Consider the following 21,566-nt stretch of genomic DNA (forward strand, 5'->3'; position numbering starts at 1 on the left):
TTTTAATTTATTTATATATATTTTTTAAAACATTTCTGTAACCTTGTTGTTGTTACGTACCAAAGATTTTTTACAGAGTGAGAGCTCTTCATATTTGTAAAGATGGGTTCGATTTCCGCAGGGCGTTTCAACGATTCATGATTGCGCAGAAATTACGCCATGAAGTCTGAAACTCAGGTTTTTCTGTCTTCGTGTTTTATCAGTTCTTTTCATATGCAGGCACCGACAACCAGAAAAGACACACACATAACATTTTATTTATCATAGACACTATCTGCCCTTCCCATCTTTATTTCCTGATACGAACTACAACTCCCATGAGCCACTAAGTTGAGGAAGAGCGCAATCTCAGATTTAGACGTGTTCAACTCAAGCGGAGTTTGTGTGTGAGCAGAGAGACCTCATTTAAAACATTAGCTGCTGCTAATATGCAAATATGCACCCTTTAGACGATCTTTTCAATAACTGACACTTTTAAACCGGATTACTCAGCTGTGAAAGCATCATGGGGACCGCTTTTGCCATTTGTCTTGTTTTTATCGGATGCTGTAGTAATGTGGTGTCTCTGGAGCTGCTTGTAAGGTCAGTGCCAAACTTAGACTCTTAATGAAGTCATGTCGATTTCACTTTATGGAAATGTAAACTGGTTAGGCGTTTAAGTGCTTTGGTTTGCCTTAAAGTTACTATTTGTTCCTGTATAAAGTGCTGGTGATATGAAGTAATACATTAGCTCGTTGAAAGTGATTATTTAGGTGCTCATGAACTCAAGAAATAACTTTTTAATGTTGTACTGAACTGCTAGCACTGTCTAACCGTTGCATAACGGCCTTTAACTGTACTTACAAACTAGCTTAGGGTCACAATCGGACAAAAATCATATCTCAAACAGTTTGGATTGCTCTATAACTATTTTTATGGTATTTATTGATCATTCACTTTCACATGTTTACAGCAGTCTCACAGAGTGAGGGAGGGAGAAGTTCCAGAGGTCTATCAAAGACACCACCCATTCTTGGACTTGACAATAACAATGAAATACACCACAGAATTGAACATAATCCAGCGTAAAATGTTGTGGCCTTAACCCTTGATAAACACAGACAGAACACTCAGTTAACTGGAGACATTTGTCCAAAAAAGAATGAAGAACTTTGACAAAAAAAAAGTTAAATAAGAAACAGTTTATTACGATGTTTGAATGTCTACTTTTTGCTTCCAAGCAGTTGCTCTCCAGAGTCTTAGATATGCAGCTCCATATTTACTAGTTGTAAATCCATGAAAGACATGTCCTGGAGAAAAATAAATAATTCTTAAAACAATAGAACATAACAGAAGCTAACAAACATAATTGCAAACATTACAAATGGCATTAGCCAACACAGTACTACAGACTACAAACATGCTGCCACATTTGCAGGGCCAGGAGAACATTTACATTTGTTCCCACTTGAACAGAAAATTATTTCCAGAATGAACTGCACTTAGTTTATAGACCTAAAACCAGTGAAAAACAAGAATTTTGCAAAAGCTTCTGCTTAACAACACATGAAAAACCTTCCTCTACCCTTACAACTTCTGCATAATGTTACATTGTCCATATTCTGTGGTAAAATGTGAAGTGATCAGTCTTTTGCTGAATGCATTTTTTAAAAACAATTATCCTGGTTTTTACTCCATGTGTTATTAAATGGTGATTGATACTCTATTCTCCAGAGAGTTTCCAGGATGTGGCAACATCGTCACCTTCGCTCAGTTTTTGTTCATCGCTGTAGAGGGTTTCATCTTTGAAACAAACTTTGGGAGAAAGAAACCAGCAATTCCCATGAGGTAAAGAAACAGTTCACTGATCTGATTTTAACGTGGTGGCCTAAATTGTTCAACAGAAACTCAAAACAAAGTATGATGTCTATTTATTTTTCAGAAACTATGTGATCATGGTGACCATGTTCTTCACCATCAGTGTGATCAACAACTATGCTCTTAACTTCAACATCGCTATGCCCTTACACATGATCTTCAGATCAGTAAGAAATGTTAACAATTGGCTTTTCAACTTCAATCTGAAGTCCTCTTTATCACCTCATTCTCAGTGTGACCCCTGTGTTTAAGCTGCTTTCTGTTTCTGTTTAGGGATCTCTCATCGCTAACATGATCCTGGGAATAATCATCCTGAAGAAAAGGTAAACCTGCTTCCTTCATCAATTCAAATTCTGTCTTTCCAAGCTTGACTCTTCAACCTTGTACCCTCATACTATTTGAGATTTACAAGTCGTAACACCATGAAAACACAAATATAGTTTGAAAGGTTTTTTTAACTAGAATTTTCTGAAGAAGAAGAAAAATGTATAGTCACTTTTCAAGAAAAAATGCTAATCCAATGAGATTAAAATCCTGAGTTTTCAGAAACTGAACTTATAATTTGATGCAAATAAAGATGTATTTAAATAAGCATGAAGACTAACACTAAAGGTAATTTAAGGTCGCAAGTTTTTTCATTTATTAAGCTTTTACAGACTATTTGTAACTTAAAGGTAGGGTCTGCAGGGATTTTCATTGCTTGTTTGTAAACACAAATTCAATTCTCCAACCATGACTGAACATACTCACTGGTCCAACAACTGCCTGTAGCATCATGTTTCTACGTAGGAGAGACTCGAGAGCCGTGCACCTGACTTGGCATGTTTGCACAAGCTAATCATAGGTATTTTAAACATACCTGCTCAATAGAAAGCCAACTCACAAAGCCAAGCTTCAGTCCACTATCGTAGCCACTCGAGGATAGCTTCTTCAACTCACTAATCAACATGCAAAGTCAATTGCGCACTGGGTGCACTGAAATTGACTGAAGCCATAGCTACTCTCCACTCAGAAACGTTCCGACACATCAAAAACATCAACATTCAGGCAGAGAAGAGGGTCGAGGCAGACACAGACACTGACACACATGTATAGAGGCCCGCAGGAGATGATTGAGTAGGTTTTTTCTTGTAAAAGGTGACATTTTATTCTTTTTAGGAAAATCCTGCAGAATCTACCTTCAACTTACCTTTTATCAATTTCCATGTTTGCAATTAAATAACCAGTTATTTTTGGATGCATCAGTAATCCGTGTTGTATATATGGTTTTTCTTTACACACCTGAAAAAGGCCAAAGCTCAGTGACGTGGTTAAAGTTCAGGTGTCTCCTGCTGTGTTTTACTTTGTTGTTGTTCTGCTGATTTGTTTGTGTCTCTTTGTAGTATCTCATATCCTTTCTTTCTCTCTGCAGGTATACAGCCAGTAAATACCTGTCTATAGCTTTAGTCTCAGCTGGTATCTTCATTTGCACTATCATGTCTGCCAAACAAGTGGTGAGTCCCCTGCACTACATTAAGTCTTAGATGCAGCTTGCAATGATTTTACCCTCTTAGATTTTGGTCCTTGTGACCAAACATGCTTAATTCCAGCTCAGTTTTCTCTCATATTATAAAAAATTTAACCTTGACACATTATACCGATTTCCAAATATTCTGCTGTTTTTTTTCTGTAGAATATGTCCAACGAGGGATCAGAAGAGCAAGGCTTCTATGCTCTCATGCACTGGCTGCTGGGTAAGTTTGAATCTGCAATTTTTTTTAATGCTCAAAAGATGAAAAGAAATTTTTGATATATTCACTTTACATTATATTTTCAGGTATCACATCCTAAATGTTGTGCAGAAAAAAATGAATGAATTCTCTATTTATCATCTATTTAAAAATGAATGCTCTGCATTTTGTAAAATAAGCCATGCTCGTGATTTTGTTCTGCTCTTTTTGGGTTTTCTGCCAAACGAGGATAAAAGGAATCTTGAATTTTAAAGATTATGTTCCATGAAATGAAAATACTCTTATAAACTGCCTCAGCTTCCTTTTTATTGTCCCTTATTGCCCCTTTTTAAGATCTATAAAATAAAACTTGAGAGATAACCAACACACCTCGCTATTACTACAAACATGATGTCAATTAAACAGATTTCCCTTATCAGTGTAGTTGATTTCTGTCCATTTAGGCATCTCCATGTTGACTTTTGCTCTGCTGATGTCAGCGAGGATGGGAATTTTCCAGGAGACGCTGTACAAAAAGTTTGGAAAACACTCCAAAGAAGCTCTTTTCTACAATGTGAGTTTTTTCCTTCCTGCTCTGATAAGAAAACTGCAGGAAACTCAGACTTCATAAACTTCATCTCTCTGTGTTTTTCTGCTCTTTAACTGTAGCACTGCCTGCCTCTGCCTGGCTTCCTGCTGCTCTCCACAAACATCTACAACCATGCTGTCTACTTCAGCCAGAGCAGTAAGTGTCCTCCTCTCAGTCCCCTCAGCTTTCACTCTGCATCCTCCCTCATGTTAACAAACATGTTCTGCTTCCAGCTCCTGTGGTTGTTCCTGTGGTTGGACACTCTGTGCCCATAATGTGGATCTACCTGATGGTCAACGTCATCACACAGTATCCTGATGAAAAACAATCCTACTGTTGAATTTTTTATTTATTGTCATTGTAACCTTTAGCTCAGTTTGAATCAATCAGTAAACCTGGTTTTATTAATAAGGCACCTTTGATACTAACCTGAGATCATTCAAAGTGATTTAAATGGACTGAAACAGAGGGATCAATGCAACTGCCACGAATCCAAGGACAAGACACAAACAGCATAAATCCTCATTTCTCTGTCGTAAGCTTTTGTTTAAAATCCACTTTCTATTAAATGCCTCCACATCCTTGTTACAGACTTTAACCCCTTCCCTTCAGGTACGTGTGTATCCGCGGCGTCTTCATTCTGACCACAGAGTGCGCCTCACTCACCGTCACTCTGGTGGTGACTCTGAGAAAGTTCCTCAGCCTCATCTTCTCCATCCTCTACTTCCAAAACCCCTTCACTGCCTGGCACTGGGTGGGCACTTTCGTGGTGTTTCTGGGCACTCTGCTGTACACAGAGGTGTGGAGCAGCGTGCGGGCTGCTCTGCGGGGACCTGACGCCAAGGAGAAGAAGGCCGAGTAAAAAAGACCAGGAGACTGTTACTGTAGAAACCAACCACCACTCTGGACTATAAGATTGTTTTCAGTCAATGATACTGCAGTTGTTTTATAGATTTCATTTTTTTCAAACTTACCTCCTCTTACCATGAGGGTTCAAAGAATAAAGCTGGTGATATTCTTTATTTTTAACCCTGACAATAAATTCCAAAGAGCAGAAAGAAATAACGACTTAAACCTCATTTGAATACTTTTCCACCCTGCCTGTCACTCAGCCCAAAGCCCATTTGTTCCTGATTCAGACTAATTGGGTCATTTTTTTCAGCAAACAGCTCTGTAAACCCTCTATGTATGCCCTACTCAGAATCAGTCAGCAGAGTTAGCTGTGAGCTGGTGAAAATGGAGCTGGTGACGCAGCTTTCAGGAGGTGGAGGAGACCAAAAACAACTGAAATGGAGTAAATATTTGACTTGCTACTGGCAGGTGCAAATATAAGTCCAGCTGTTATGAAAGAAAGCTGCTCTGCAACTGCTGGAAGTGTCTGTGAGTAACTTACTGCAGGTTACTGCACCTTTTATTCGAATAAGAAAGAAAAAGCAATATTTCAGTTGAATGGAAGGAATTGGATGCAGTTTAGTGGTGCTATGTAAAACTTTGATGATTTTAGATCTTTTTGATTTAATAAGATTTACAATCTATGAAAACAGTGAGTGAATGTTTGAATACTATAGCGTGACTCATCTCCCACTGCCTTGAACAACTAATGCAGCTTTAAAAGAAATGATCACATAAAGGTTAAATATTTACTAAAGCAGCCAAACAACTTGACTTTAAGTGTGTAAGGATAAACATGCATCTTTTTGGGACTATTTTGATCATCATCAAACATAAGAAGCCATTCCTAAGGCTACGGCTGTGTTCTGATGATCTTTCTGTCATCTTTTCACCAATTAAAAACACAAGATCACAAACACACAGAATATCACCAGCTGTGTTCTTCACTTTCAGGTTCTCGTTAACATTCAAAGATGAAACATCATGTCTTTAAAGCTGAGTTAAGTATTTATTTACATTGTCATTGCAGCCAGTTTACTTGAATACTGATGTTCTAATGTTGTTTTACACTTAACACAATGTGATGCTGGATGTGTTTCTAATAAGGAGACAGTGAGTGTCCACAGATTGATTATTTATGAACATCATGTGGTAGCTGTAATTGTTTTTGTCTCAGGTGTTTAACCAGTGTATGTTAAAAGAAACTTTGTACGGTTCAATAAACCTCTCACTCCTAGCAAAAAGTAGTTGGATACTGATCAATTCTGAGGTAATTCTCCTCAAAAACTTGAACCATCTCTTTTATACTCCCATCACTCTTAAATTCAGCTGGGGAAAAATGTGCCAGCTCTATTTTATGGGTATTTCATTTTTATATAAAACTGGTTGTTCAAAATTTAGCCAGAACACTTTCACTCAGAGCTCTGGTTTGGATTGAAATCATCAACCCTAAGGCAGCAGTGTAAACTAATATTGTAACATGACACATGATATGACACCAGAATTTACTTGCCTCTTAGCCAAAGTTGACTTGAGTAGACAAGACAGAACAAGTAAATAAATGCAATTAATTTGAGGTTGTGCTCATATTGTGTCTTCCTGTTACCCCTGTAAAAGTCACCGCCTCAGTTTGACCATCCCAATCACAAAAGTCTGGCTCTTCCTCAGCTGTTTCTCTTGGTTTGTTTTTTTTATATCATACCTTTTTTAATTTTATTGTTCTCTTTGAATTAGCTTTTATTTAAGCCCTAATCTAACTGATAATGTAGTAATTTCTAACAGAAATCCTTGGTGTAAGATCTGCCTCAGTTTGTACTCTTTCCTGTCAAATGACTAATGTATTAAAACAGAAATACTTTCTGTTGAAAGGTTTAGTCTTCTACAGTGTTGGTTCTGAAAATTTTTTGGATTAAATTTTTTGTTCATTATTTTTAAAACTACTGTAGCCTATTTTAGTCAAAATTGTAAAGAACTGCAGAATTATCATGAAGTGGTGGGAACTTTTCGATGCTTAGACGAAACCGTATCAATTTCGTTGGATTTCAAAGCAGAAAAGTTTAAATTTAAGGGTCCACTGAGTGATTTTTCTTAGAATCTGTCCAGATGCTTTGTTAAATTCGTTTTATTGTATATATTTTATAGGGAACACAATGTTCCTTCACATTTCATTGTCTCGAGGAGGCTATGGACCAATCAGAAGAGGCCTTGTTGAGCTTCATCCAATAGCGGCTGCCGTTGTAAGCACGCGGCTGTGGGAGTGTCAGACAGTTGCAGCAGCACGAGTAGATTTCAGTAAGTAGCATTTAATCCACGCAGTGTGGATTAAAACATCCCGCAGTGTAAACACAGCTGGTTGAGGTGTGTATCAGCAGGTGTGTGTGGATGGGGGGAAACAGTCCGAGTCATTTCCCCCTCGAGGAGGGGGAAAGCGGAGTAACGTTTGTGAAGGGCATTCGGGTGAGTGAAAACCTCTTGGAGACCTGTGTTTGAATTAAAACTGAGAGAAAGTTACTGAAAGAAAAAAAATTCATTGTACACATTCTCTGCAGAAATACATGCGTTGTTTTCCTTAAATGCTCAGCTTTAAATATGTTTGAATTACACTGACAGATGTTGTGCAAATTCCTGTTTGTCAGTGAGGAATGTTTGTCTCGACCCCATGTTTGTTTTCACTCCACACAAAGTCAGAGCATGAACCCACTCCCATGATGTCAGTCAGCATGAAAAACAGAGCACACGGAAAATCCAGATTTTCAGGAAAATATTTTTTGCACATGGATGCAGTTTTCCAAAAAATATTGCGTGTGGATGAAACCTTTGAATAATTCTTTAGTTTTCTGAAATTTTATCAACCACTTATGTTTCTTCAGCTTTACCTGTAAGTTATCCAGAAACTGTTTTTTGGCCAACAGTTTTCAGGATAAATGATAATGCAGATATCTGAGTATGATCGTCATTTAATCATCTTGGAATTTCTAAATATATATATATATATATATATATATATATATATATATATATATATATATATATATATATATATATATATATATATATATATATTAGTATTTCATTGTGTTAGAGACTGAAAACAACACAAAGCAGTATAAACTGACCTAACCTTTGGAGGTGACCACAAACACAAAAATGTTGTGAAATATCTGCTTTTGTGTCCATTTTGCTCCCTCCTCTCCCCTTCTTTTCTTTTCTTTTCTTTTTTTTCTTTTCTTTTCTTTCTTTTCTTTTCTTTTCCAAGCCTCTTTCACAACCCTTCCTTCTTTCTACCCTCCCATCCTACCTATCCTTTCTCTCTTATTTGCCTCTCTCCTTTTTTAATTCCACCTCATTTCCATCATTCCTCCTTTTTATTCCTCATCTCTTTTTTCTTATGACATCCTTTGTCTCTTATTATCCTTCCCTCTAGCCTTCTTTTCTTGCTCTCTTGTCTTTTCCCTTTTGTCTTCCTTTCTTTTTTCCTCCTTTTCTGTTATTATTCCTTACTTATATTCTTATTTCTATCATTCCTTCCTTACTATGTTTCATCATTCTATCTTTCCCTCATTCTGTCTTTCTTTTCTTCATTACTTATATCCTTTCTTGTATCCTCATTTTCATCTTTCCTTTGATCCTCCCCATTATCACTATTTCATTCTTTTCTTTACCGTTCCTTATATTCTTTCCATTCTTTTCTTTTATTCCTACTTTAATCCTCCTTTTTCCCCATCTGATACGTGTCCTTCTTTCCCTTCTTTCTTTCATCCTTCCTGTTATTACTCATCTCTCTTTTTATTTTCTTCATTTCTTCCATCTTTCCTTCTATACTTCTGTCCTTACTTTCTTTCATTGTTCCTTCTATTCCTCTCTAATCTTTTTTCTGTCTTTATTTAGTACTTTCCCTTCCTTTCTTTCCCATCTATTATCCATTCTTCTAACCTTCTCTTCTATCCTTCCTGCCTTCTTTTCTCTGGCTTGTCTCCCAGCCTTCCTCTGAGTCTCTTGAATCTTTCTTTGTTCTGTGATTGATTTGACAGAATGAGCCCAAAATGTTCAAATCTTTTAACTCTGTTTTGATTTTAATAATTATTGAATTATAATAACTCGTGTTAAAAACAATAAACTCATTTTCTCTTTCAGCTGTCGGACAAAGTCATCAACCGGATGAAGCAGTCATCCACATCCACCTGTCCCGTTATCTCACAGAAAGAAAGTCCCCCTCCACCTGTAACAGAAACCCCCACCCCAGTCCCTGCCCCCTCTGTTGAAGACCTGTTACCAATTCTGACACCTCCACCTCCGTTCATCGCTCCTCCACCTCCTCAGGAAGCCCCACCCTCACCTCCACCAGTGGAGCCTGCTGTGAAACTCATCCCTCCTCCACCTGTGAAGTTTCACTCCCTCCCCCTACCTCCACTTATTGAGCCAACAACTACACCTGTTGCTGACCCTGTTGTCTCTGTGCCTGCTCCACAAGTAGAAGCAGCAGTAGAGCCTCCACCTCCTCCCCCTCCTCCACCAGCTGTGGCAGAGCCAGTAATCCTGGCTCCTGTTGAATCGGATATCCTTCCTCATGTGGAGCCAGAAACTCCACCTGCACCAACCATAATGGAACCTATTGTTGAACCTGTTGCCCCGCCTCCACCTGTAGAGTCAATCTCTGTAGCTGTACCTGAACCCATAACTCCACCTCCACCTGTGGCGTCAATCCCTGTAGCTCCACCTGAACCCATCGCTCCACCATCCTCTGAACTTGTGATGGAAACACCTCTACCTGCTGTCGAACCTGTCGTAGCTCCTTGTGTTGAGCTTGCTGCACCACCTCCACCTGTTGAGCCATCTCCAGTAGCTCTAGCTCCACCTGAACCTGCAGTGTTATCTTTGCCCTGTGAACCAACACCTCCACCTGCCACAGAGCCTGTTGTGGCTCCCTCTGTTGAACCTGTTGTCCTCCCTCCACCCATGGAGTCACCTCCAGAACTCTTAGTCCTGTCTTTACCCTCTGAAACAATAACTCCACCAATTACCGAGCCTGTTGTTGCTCCTTCTGTTGAGCTTGTTGCACCACCTACACCTGTGGAGCTGTCTCCTGTAGATGCACCTGAACCACTGGCTCCATCTGTGACTTCTGAACCACTTTCTTCGATTACTGTTGAACCTGTTGTCACACCTTCTGTTGAGCCTGTCATCCTACCTCCACCTGTAGAGTCAGCCCCAGCTGCTGCACCTGAAGCATTAGCTCCATATTTGCCCTCTGAACCAGCGCCTTCAATCGAACTTGTTGCTGCACCACCTCATCCTGTTGAGCCATCCCCAGCACCATTAGCTCCATCTTTGCCATCTGAACCATTGCCTTTGATTGAAATTGAACCTGTTGTTGCTCCTTCTGTCCCAACTCCACCTGCTGAGGCACCCCCATCCGTTATAGCTGAACCCGAGTCAGTAGCTCCATCTCTGCCTTCTGAACCAATTCTTACAGCTGCTATCGAACCCTATCTTGCTCCTCCTGTTGAAACTGTTGTCCTACCTCCACCCATGGAGTCACCCCCAGCTGCTGTAGCTCCACCTGAGCAATCAGCTCCATCTCTGGCCTCTGAACCAGTGGCTCCATCACCTCCAGATACTATTGAATTATCTGCTGTGGCTCCTTCTGTTGAACCAGTTGTCTTGCCTCCACCTTTGGAAATGCCCCAAGAATCAGCAGCTCCACTCGAAACTTTGGTGCCATCTCCACCCACTGAAATTGAGACACCAGCATCTCCAACCATCGAGGAACCCATTGTTGTAGCTCCGTCTGTTGAACTTCTTGAACCAGTTGTCCTCTCAACCCCACCAGTGGAAACAGTTCCACCTCCACTCGTCTCTGAATCCACACCAGTCGAACTGATAACTCCACCCTCTCCTGCAGATTCAGCTCTAGTTGGAGCTGCAGTTACACCTCCTCCAGAAGACATTAGCATTGTGGAGCCTGTTGTTCCTTCTGTTGTAGTTGAAGAAGTCCCTCTAGCCATTGCTCCAGCTATTGAAGCACCACCTCCATGTGAGCTTGCTCCTCCCCCACCTCCTCCAGAATTGGTGGCTGCATTTGAACCTTCTCCTCCACCCTGTCCCTCTGTGGAGCTGGCTGTTGTTCCTGCTGATGCACCTATAACTGAGCCTTCTGTAGAGCCTCAAGCACCACCTCCACCTGATCCACCAGTACCTGTGGAGGAGCCCACAGTGATCCCATCTTTGCCCCCTGTAGTAGAGGTTGAAGCACCTGTTGTCACCTTGGTGCCTCCACCTGCAGCAGGTAAACTAATCTCAAAAGTTATCGTAGCTATTTGTTACATGTTTTCCTGTTTTTAACAGACATGTTGTGTTTGGGTGCAGCTTTGTCTCCTGAGGAGGTGGAGGAGAATTTGAGGAAGACAATCAAAGGGGAGCTGCAGAGGAGTCTAGAGGAGGAGATCAACCTGAGGAGACAGGAGCTGCAGAGACAGTAAGGACAAAAATTGTGGATGAGTTACCAGGTTTTCACGTCATTCTGTCTGGTTTGGTCACTGAGGAGTGTAGTAGGGTGTCATCTGCATAACAAGAAAATTAGATATTGTGGTTTTGATTTATTTTACCTGCAAAAAAAAGTTTCAAGTTTGGAACAGTAGGGGCCCAAAGCTTGAGCCTTGAGGGACTCCCCATAAGGGTTGAGCAAGGTTGGAAGAGGTGCTGGTTAGTATGACTGAGGAAGTCCTATCTGTGGTGTTAAAATCAAGCTATAGACTGTGTAGTGTATGGATGTGGTCATCTATTTGTGTCTGGAGAGGGGTTTCAAAGCCAACTTTGGCAGTTGCTGTGCTGGAAATGCTAACTCATCTTAGCATTCATCGCAGAAACCGCCAAAAAGGGCAGGTCAAGCAAGGCAGGCTTGAAGTGCAATGACACACCTGCCCGCCAGTTTTCCAGCTGTGTTTTAAATGTGCAAATCTATGTGAATTTCTTTGTCCTAAAACCTAATAAAAACTGATAAATTAAAAGACCTGTATTTCCAAATTAATGGAGAAAGTGCCTTGTGTGCAAAGGCTTAAAGTGATACTCTGGGATGGAACAAGTTGGGTCCTATCACAAGGTTTAGGGCAGAAATTACCCCTACAACAGTGTTTTAGTGCAGCAGAAGCCCAGGGCGCCCGCACCAAACACCCCCTCCCTGCTCCTCTGCTGGTTTCCTCTGCACTCAGACGGGGCCATATTTTACTTGACCAAAAACACAAATAAAGAGACTCCCACCAAAAAAACCTGATATCGGTCTGCATTCACGCTTTATTTAGAGAATTTTCAGCGCGTTACTTTCACATAAAAACACCGCTAAATAAGGCTCTAGTTCTCATCGTGTCTCTTTGTCCTGGCAGACTACCTGCGTTTGTTTATATCTGGCACGCCGCGCGCGCAAACTGATACACTAAGCGGTGACAGCCTCGTACCCAGCTGTGGCTCTTCAGTGGAAGGAAGCGCTGTTGTACGACATGATGAGAACTAGAGCCTTATTTAGCGGTGTTTTTATGTGAAAGTAACGTGCTGAAAATTCTCTCAATAAAGCGTGAATGCAGACCGATATCAGGTTTTTTTGGTGGGAGTCTCTTTATTTGTGTTTTTGGTCAAGTAAAATATGGTCCCGTCTGAGTGCAGAGGAAACCGGCAGAGGAGCATGGAGGGGGTGTTTGGTGCGTGTGCCCTGGGCTTCTGCTGCACAAAAACACTGCTGTAGGGGTAATTTCTGCCCTAAACCTTGTGATAGGACCCAACTTGTTCCATCCCGGAGTATCACTTTAAGCCCTCCATCACGACTAAGCTGAGTGAAACCAATGTGAAAGTGTTCATTTGAAAGCTGACTGTTTTAAAGAATTTGCAGTTAGTTAAATTCTATAGTTGACTCGAACCATACGTTTTTGATGATATAAGTGAAAAAGGTTAAAAACCTGTCTTTGTTGTTTTCTAAAGGCTGGAGGAGATGAGGGTGCAGGCTGCAGCGGACGCCAAAGCAGCAGCTCAGGCTCAGGTGGAGGAGCATGTGAAGAAGACGCTGGAGGCAGAGAAACCCGGGTACTTGCAGAACCTAAAGGAAGCCATCATGCAGGAGCGCATGAAGACCGAGGATCAGAGGCTGATGGTGCAGCTTTACGTAAGAGCAACAAACGCTGATGACGCTCATGAGTGTCAGGATCTCTCTTTTCAACATGAAACTCTTCACTCCCCTTAATGTGCCTCTTTCTCTTCCCTTGCTCTCGCCTTGTTTCAGTGGATGGAGGTGAAGGTAAGATAGGATAGAATTTATATATGCATGACTTACTTTCACTTTCACTTTCCTCCTGCTCTAATCACTGTGAAAACAGATGTGTGTCACCAGAAGAGAAATAATCAGGAAAAGCAAGTAATTTGCAGAAAATTGTTATCAGGATGGATCAAGTACAAAACAACAATATATAAAGTTTGCATGACTGTGCTGGTTTCAGGAGTTCAGAGGAATAATGGTCAATAATTTACACTCACACAGGCTCATCAGCTGGAGAAGAAGGAGAAGGCTTTGAGGAAACGAGACGCTCTTTACAAGGAGCATATTGCAAAACTTGAAGCAAAGGTGAGCAACATTTTCCCTGTTCATTCATGCTATTTAAACAATTTTTTGAGGGTTTGCTGTGATTACGATTTATGTAGCTTTTACTGTACTAGAAGTTGCAAGATGCTATAAACCACTGTTTTAAAATAATTATTCATTTTTTATTTTTTATTTAACCTCTATTTAACCAGGAAGAGAAACTCATTGAGATTAAAAATCTCTCTTACAAGAGTGTCCTGGCCAAGATAGGCAGCACCACAATGTACAAAGTTTGTTACATTCACAAAACAGCATTCCTCACAACAAACACAGACCTGTAAAACACTTTATGTACAATAATTTAAAGATGCATCTAATACAGCTGGGAGTTTAAGATGTGTACCCTATGGAATTGAAAACAATTGCGTCTGCAAATCTGCAGCTCCTCCGGACTTGTGGCAAATATTTCAGAAAGTTTTAACCAGTTGCTGAGCTGGATTTTACATTTTAAGCTAACTCCATCCACTCTTGTAACATTTTTTAAGCCACTGCAGCATTTTCAGTGTGGAAAAAAAGCCCTTAAACCCACTGTCCATTATCCAGCTAGCTAATTACCAGGGAAACAAAGCAGAGCGTGTAGCTGCTATACAGAAACTCCACTTAGTAAGTGGTGGGGACTAAAACAGAGTAAAGAAAAGGAGTCAGCATTAGCAATCATCTGATGGACTTATACATCAATCTGTAACTGGTAGATTGTGGAACATAAAGCTACACATTTCTTATGCTAATTTGTCAAATTTAGTAATTATGACCTTAAAGACACAGACGTAGAAATGTCTCATATTCAAGCAGCATTAACGCATCAGACTGAGTATTTTGTGTACAGGTAGTAAGGAAGATGTTGAATCAAAAAAAGATATTTTCCTACGACTTTGGGTCAGAATTATAGTCAACATTATTAAAACAGACCATTTTTTAATGTTTTGGCCTGCCCTTGATGTGTCTTTCAGTGTACCGAGTTTTACAAAGTGACTGCTGAGAGCTTCGAGAAGGGAAAAGAAGAGACTCACAATCGTTTTAAGTAAGTTACAAAAAAAAATCTCTGCCTGTATAATTACCATCCGAGGCACAGGATGGGTTAGTTTGGATGTTTGCCTGGTAACCAAATCAACATGACTGGGTCTTTGTTTTCCTCTCAGGCGCTTTGATATCCAGCCGGTGTGTGGAGACCTGCAGAGTCAGATTTTAAAATGCTACAGGGAGAACACAGGGAAGACTCTGTCCTGCTCCAGCATCGCCTCTGCCTACATGCAGTGTGTGGACAACGCCAAGAAGGTACAAGTTAAAAAAACAAAGAATAAGTTGTGTTTTTGTCTGTTATTGTTGGTGTCATTTTCACCTGTTTCCTCTCTGTCTTCAGAATAAACTGAGCCCTGGAGGTTAACTCAGACCACTTGACGGGGACGTTGAGGTCTGACAGCTTAACTGTTTCAGGAGAGTCAATTACAGCCTTTACACTTGATCTACTTTCACACTGCTCTAGTTACAGCAGCACAAACATTAGCAGCTTCACTTAGGTGCCATGTTTGGGACCTCACTGGTTCTTGGGATCATTTTTTAAACCAAACGTGCCACAACGCTCACAAATGAATCACAGCGTTTTAAGAGTTTGTTTGTAAAAGAAGCGAAATGTAATGAAGGCACAGAAGAGTGAAGTTTGTCATGAGTGGTTGGCTGAATCATTTTCAGGTATTTTGTATATGATAGAAACTAAACACTGAATGTGATCATGTATGTGTGCCTTAAAGTAATGAAAGCCTATTATATCTGATTGCAGATGCACGAAGGAACACTATCAAAGACCTGTATGCGTTTTAGGTTATTGTACTGTACATATGATATTTCAGGGTTGATTTCTGGTGCATGCAAATAAATAAATTAATCAAGTCTCAAGCTTTGTTCATCTTCCTGTTTATGTGTGTGTGTGTGTGTGTGTGTGTGTGTGTGTGTGTGTGTGTGTGTGTGTGTGTGTGTGTGTGTGTGTGTGTGTGTGTGTATACCGGCCACTTTTCCACCTTTAATCCAGTTACATTTACTGCTTCACCAGTATTTCTCTTTTTTACTGTTTTTATTTTTCAGTGCAGATAATTAAGACTTTCTACAGCAACAAATTTAAGATTGTCTCCAGTCATGTTTTGTTACACACTTGGGCTGCATTTTGAATTAAACTGAGATCTTCTTATCATTACTATTATCATTTTTAGCACTATTATTAAGAGGATTTAACATCCAACACTCAGTCCTTACATCAGACCTGCTTAACCAAAAATAAATACAACAATGCACACAAAGTACAATGACGGCTAATCAACCTTTACATCCTCTTACTAATTTAAAAGGCCAGAAGGGCCATGAAGTACTCTTCATGCTTAGGCAAAAGCCTTTAAGTATTTATAAATTCAGTGACTTGTAGATGTTATTTTACAAGAGTGGGTGAAATGTTTAGTTTCAATAAGTCATGTTTTATATTTCGATCTCTCAGACAGTGCCTTGTGTATTCCCCGCTCTGGGAGCCACTGATGTAGTATAGGTGCAGTATGACCATATAAAGCTCTTCAGTTCACTTTACTTAATCTTAATCCTGATTTTTCATTTCTAAAGAGCTTCTTTAACCTTTTTTTGTTTATTTTTCTTTTTTTGCAGTCTGATGGTGGAACATCTGTTCACTGCACCAACACAGGGGTGTTTTTCTGCAAATGCCCTGGGAGTGAAACTTAATATAGAGACACTGTCAACAAAAATGTCACCAGTAGAGGGAGCTCCCCTGTAGTCACATGCTACTGCTCACCTTTCACTTACCCAGACATCACAAGCAGTGGTTTACCCAGGGATTCTGGTCCTATCATTAGATGTCAGTGCCTAACAGCAAGTTACTTTTCTGCTGCACAGTGTCAACTCATTCACGCTTATTTACTCTCAGGTCAATCAAAACCTGTGGTCCCTACTCCAGAACGTCCTGGCTCCTCTTGTGAGTCCTAGACCTTGAGTTTACTTGTTCAAGTTGAACTACTCTCCTTGAATTCAAATGCATTTTCTTTGTTTAATATTGATGTATGTTGTACATTCTTGAGGGCGTCAGGCCTCACCCCAGACCCACCCTGCTTTTGAAGCAAACTAAGTGATCCTTTTTCCCGAGCCTGCTCTAGGTATCCTGATCCGGCTGTTTTTGGAAGTACATACTACTCAAGCACAAGTCACTTGACTCTTTTGACTGGGTTCAGATCAACCCTCACTGGTTGGGCTGAACCATTTTGCACATGTCAGTTGGGGAGCGGGTCTCAGAGAAAGACCCCTTAAAAAAAAAAAAAAAAAAAAAATCAAAAAGGATTAGAAACATGAAACTTAGAAATTTGATTGTTTCTGCAAAAGTTCCAGTTTTGGGCAAAATCAGACAAAAACCAAGTTTTGTTGTTTCTTTTGTTGTTGTTTAGTTTTTAATTTAACATGTTGTTCAGTTTTGTGTCCTTTGTTTGGGCTGAGCCACAGTGTTGCTAAACCAGCGAGTTGCGTGTCCATGTGAGTGTTTGTCTCATCTAATTTTAGGTATAGCATGTCCTGGTTCCATATGAAGAGGAAGTGAATGTTTGCGTGTGTGTGTGTGTGTGTGTGTGTGTGTGTGTGTGTGTGTGTGTGTGTGTGTGTGTGTGTGTGTGTGTGTGTGTGTGTGTGTGTGTGTGTGTGTGTGTGTGTGTATGTGCAGACATGTAGAAGGCCATATCTGCTTCCTGCAATTTACATGCAGCAGATTAAATTAGAGGATTACATGTTTTTCTGTCCTAAAGTTAAATACCTTAGATGTCCTCTGTCATTTCCTAAAGACTTTGTTTGCTTCAGCTTTTTGCATCCAACTGTCTCGCAGCCTCATCGTCTCCATCGTCCAGGAAAAGCCATGAAGATGTTCAGAAGTGAAGCTGTGATCTTCAGACTAAAACTTGCAGTAAGGAGCAAAGTCCTCATTTTTTTTAAAGTATGGATTTTCTACTATTATAAGCAAGAGTTGTGTGTTCAAGCTGTGGATTGTTTTGTTTTAGCATTTGTTTAAATGAGGAGTTTTTCAAATGCTCTTTTTCTAAAAATCAATCCTGATCCTCCAAAAGGGGGTTTGACTTGTGGGCAGGGCTGTCTTGTATCCTGGTCAGTACAGCAATGCATACAATTTTAAAATGCAGTATAGTAAAGATATGTATGACAGGTGTAAAGTCAAAGCTGTACAGCACATGTGCAAAAAAAGTCTGCAGACTCATAAGAAAGCAAAAAGACGTGAAAATAACAGGCAAAATTTGAAAATGGAAACGTATTTTGTAAGTTTAATGTAACTAAGAATTTACTTTAAAAAAGCAAAATATAACAAATGCCAGCAGGTATGACAGTGGTTGTCTCTCGGGTGTCTCTGTTATCTTATCACCCACTCAGCATTCAAAAACATCACCAAGACACTCACATTACACTTACATAAATACAAGTGGCTTGGATCTATTCTTACAAACATTACATCAGGTCATCACCAGCTTGATTTTGTAAATATTGTTAAACTTTGTTAATTTGAAAACAAACTACAAACTCCCTTGCAGTCAGCCGCTCACATCGTCACCTGAACTGTTTGTATGAAATGCAGATCTTTAGATCTGCTGAATCTAAAAGGCATCGAGTTTGTCGTTATGCAATGCTGTCCTTCCTCTGCTGGTGCTACAGTGATTGTTACCAAGGACGCATATGAACCCAGCAGAAGACTCGAGTAGGATTGTTACATAACACTGCTTGTTTTTTGTGTGTGAGTTGTTCTTGTCGCCTTGTTGCTGGCTGAACCCGATGGGGAGAGTGTGATGTCTGATGGGAAATTAGCCTGATGCAACAAATGAACTTGTCATGCTTGGACGCAATAGAAAACATACACTGACACTTGTTTTGACACTCTGGTTTGATAAGTTTGTTCACCCTAACAGGTGTAATAAGTTCATATATCAACCTGAGGTTAACTCAGAGCTGCAAGTCAGACTGACTATTAAGTGTTCACTGTGCACTCACTTATTCAGGAGGAGTCGTAAAGGAAGAATTCATCATTTTGCTTGAAGCTTCTCCTGGAAACTCTCAGATTGTGTCACTTGTAGAGTGAGCAAAGCCAAACATCTTTATCACTTTTCTGATCTGCACTTTTAAAGAGTGCATATTTTTCTTCTTTGAGCCTTTATACTCTCTCTGTGGTAACCTTTTAGCATCTGTACAGGATTACAGTAAATTAAGATACCTACTTTTTCACACGAGTGTTTCAGAAAAATCTTTTTCAGCCTCTGCCTGAAATGCTTCATTTTAGCTGCTGCATCTTTAAGGCTCCATGCTCCAAAAACCCCTTCTCTCTGATTGGTTGATGTAGATTTTTTTTTTTTTTAAATCCCCTGGCCTGTTGTGCAGCTCTTGTGAATCAATAAGTGACTTAAAGATGTCAAATCAGATTTTTGTATCAGACCAGCATGTTCTATTTCAATATTGGATCTAAAAGGGTTTCAGAAGCTTTTGGGGCCAGCCTCTAGTGGTTACTAAAAGAACTGCAGTTTTTTCCACCACTATTCAAGAGAATCTACTGACTGTTTTGTATTGTTTTGGGGTTTTTTTTATCATGTGTAATATTTTTTTAGAGATGTCAGTAGCTTGTTAATCTTCAACAGGACATCAACACATCTTAAAACACAACTTAGGAATTCAACATTATGGTTTTTGCTTAGTTTATACAAAAAAAAATCACTTTTTTTTTTTTCAAAAGCAGTTGTTTCTCGTGTATTGTTACATTTGGCTGTTTCAGCTGTTTCCTGCTGTCCTTGTGCCAAGCTAGGCTAACCAGAATAGAATAGAATAGAATAGAACTTTATTGTCTTTGTAACAAGTACAACGAAATTGAAGTCACAGCAGCAATTAAGAAAACAAAAGTAAGAAAGTGTACAGAAAGTGCAAAAAGGTCCATAAGAAAATAGATGATGACAGCTTGTCCATCATTCTTCTCCAGTTAAGCCAGCCTCCACCTCCACAGGGTCCAGGACTGAGCTTCTTCAGTCATGCTCCATCTCTGTCTCCTGTGTCCTGTCTGCTCACAGCAGGTGAAGCTCTTCCAATGTGGCATTGGTGGCTAGCTTCATTAGCCATGTCTGTGAATAGCATGATGCTACACTGCCCTCTGGTATTCCCTCTGTTTCTGGGTTAGCACGCCTAGCTCGTCCATCTTATTGGGGATAGATCTTAATGATGGATGGAGGGAGGGACAGGTCGATGTCATCACTTCTTAGCTCACATCTGAGAGACAGCACGTCGTCCTCACCTCCTTCTCCTCACCTTGTGGGAAGACATCAGGCCTTACACCAGTTAGCATTGACATGCTACAGGCTGCAAACAGCTGAGTTCACATGTAAACAATGCAGTCATGGTTACATGCAGGATCTCCAGACAAACACAGGAGAAAATATAGTAAAAATGTCACTGAAGCCACAAAAAGTTTGGTGTCCATGACCAACAAATGAGCCATACAAAGTAATGGTCCACTCCAAATACAAAGATTACGAAAAAGAGACGAAAAAATTACAAGAAACGGACACAGGAGAGAGAGCTGCTGCAAAAGGCAGCCATAGCCAACAGGGCAGCACCTAGCAACTAACTTATCGCTAGCTCATTGCAATTAAATCACAGAAAACAGTGATTTAAATATTTTCTTATTTCTGTTTGATGATAATTAAATCCATAAAACAATTCTTGAACCACTTGTCAAATTGATTTCACCAACATGTCTCATTTTCTCAAACATCCCAAAAGTAAACATGCAACCATGCTAGCTGCAGCTCAGCTAAAGATTCTGCACAGAAACAGTCACAATATAGCCCACTGAGGGTAGCTGAGCTGTTTGTGTAACACAAGGAGAGGAGAAGGAGAAGAGGAGTGGAGTAGAGTAAAAAAGGAGGGATATTTTCAGTCTCTCTGGATCTTATAGCTGAGTTCTCCTCTGTTGAGTGAGGATCAGGATGTAGGTGGAAGTTGAATGTCCAACATCAGAATTCAAGAGTAGAAGTTGTTGAGAGGTGAAGAGGATGAGTTTTTTCGGGGCTAAGAAGTCGAGGTGACTCAGCTCTCTCAGCCACTTCCTTTGGTATCCTCAGGGCGGACGCATGAAAGGAAGAGAGGGAACTACTCATCCTGTGGTCAGCTGACTCACAGCACAGGAACGGATACCGGGAAGAGTTGCACGTGCTGGGTGATGGGGGCTGCGCCTGTACGCATGTGTGTGAGCGTAGTAGGCCTTTGGTGTCTGACAGAGGCGTAATTATTCAGTTTATTGTCACAGAGGAGGAATGCAGGGTGAGATTCCTGCTCTGTGAGTCGTGTCCTCTCACCTGTCATGACCATGCGGATACTGTTTCATGCTTCCTTTCCCTCTCAGCACCGGAATTCCCCGTCTTCAAGTTTTAACCTAGGAAGGAAGTTACAGAGTTGGTTTAAACTGTGCTTTAGTTGAAGAATTTAAGAAAAAAAGTTCCATCTTGTACTGCTTTTTGGTGAAGTTAAGTTTCTTTTTAAGAAACTAAATTGAAGAACAGCTGTGTGGTTTTAGAGCTGTCTCATTCAAGCATGTAAGAGATTAATCAAAGTGTAAATGGAATGAGGATGCTGTGTCATGCAGGGTGTGTGTGTGTGTGTGTGTGTGTGTGTGTGTGTGTGTGTGTGTGTGTGTGTGTGTGTGTGTGTGTGTGTGTGTGTGTGTGTGTGTGTGTGTGTGTGCTGGATTTTATTTCCTGTTTGGTGACTTATTTAAGTGTTGCAGAAAAATAACATTTGAGTTCACTGTATTCACATTAGTAGAGACTGATTTTTTTTGTGTGTGTGTGTGTGTGTGTGTGTGTGTGTGTGTGTGTGTGTGTGT

At 40.3% G+C, this 21,566-nt stretch overlaps 2 protein-coding genes across 3 annotated transcripts; both read left to right on the forward strand.

Annotated features, from left to right (window-relative positions):
- The first annotated feature begins 172 nt into the window (after positions 1-172).
- On the forward strand, positions 173-6,685 carry slc35b4 (solute carrier family 35 member B4). Its single transcript, XM_074676775.1, has 10 exons — positions 173-582; positions 1,714-1,827; positions 1,922-2,024; positions 2,131-2,180; positions 3,269-3,350; positions 3,530-3,590; positions 4,031-4,140; positions 4,236-4,311; positions 4,389-4,464; positions 4,768-6,685. The coding sequence occupies exons 1-10, from the start codon at positions 506-508 to the stop codon at positions 5,015-5,017; spliced, it is 999 nt and encodes a 332-aa protein (XP_074532876.1). The 5' UTR covers positions 173-505; the 3' UTR covers positions 5,018-6,685.
- A 588-nt stretch (positions 6,686-7,273) lies between these two features.
- chchd3b (coiled-coil-helix-coiled-coil-helix domain containing 3b) lies at positions 7,274-15,282 on the forward strand. Of its 2 annotated transcripts, XM_074678285.1 has the most exons (9): positions 7,274-7,503; positions 9,181-11,332; positions 11,413-11,521; positions 13,015-13,195; positions 13,313-13,327; positions 13,568-13,651; positions 14,620-14,690; positions 14,809-14,944; positions 15,030-15,282. In XM_074678285.1, exons 1-9 carry the CDS (start codon positions 7,429-7,431, stop codon positions 15,051-15,053), a joined length of 2,847 nt encoding a protein of 948 aa, XP_074534386.1. In that variant the 5' UTR covers positions 7,274-7,428; the 3' UTR covers positions 15,054-15,282. The 2 variants fall into 2 exon arrangements, with proteins under 2 accessions (XP_074534386.1, XP_074534387.1); XM_074678286.1 differs by lacking the exon at positions 13,313-13,327.
- Positions 15,283-21,566: the final 6,284 nt, after the last annotated feature.

The sequence above is a fragment of the Halichoeres trimaculatus genome, unplaced genomic scaffold (genome assembly GCF_033239565.1).
Source record: "Halichoeres trimaculatus isolate MK-OKI-2021-1 unplaced genomic scaffold, fHalTri1.1 fHalTri1_scaffold_10, whole genome shotgun sequence".
Classification (NCBI taxonomy): domain Eukaryota; kingdom Metazoa; phylum Chordata; class Actinopteri; order Labriformes; family Labridae; genus Halichoeres; species Halichoeres trimaculatus.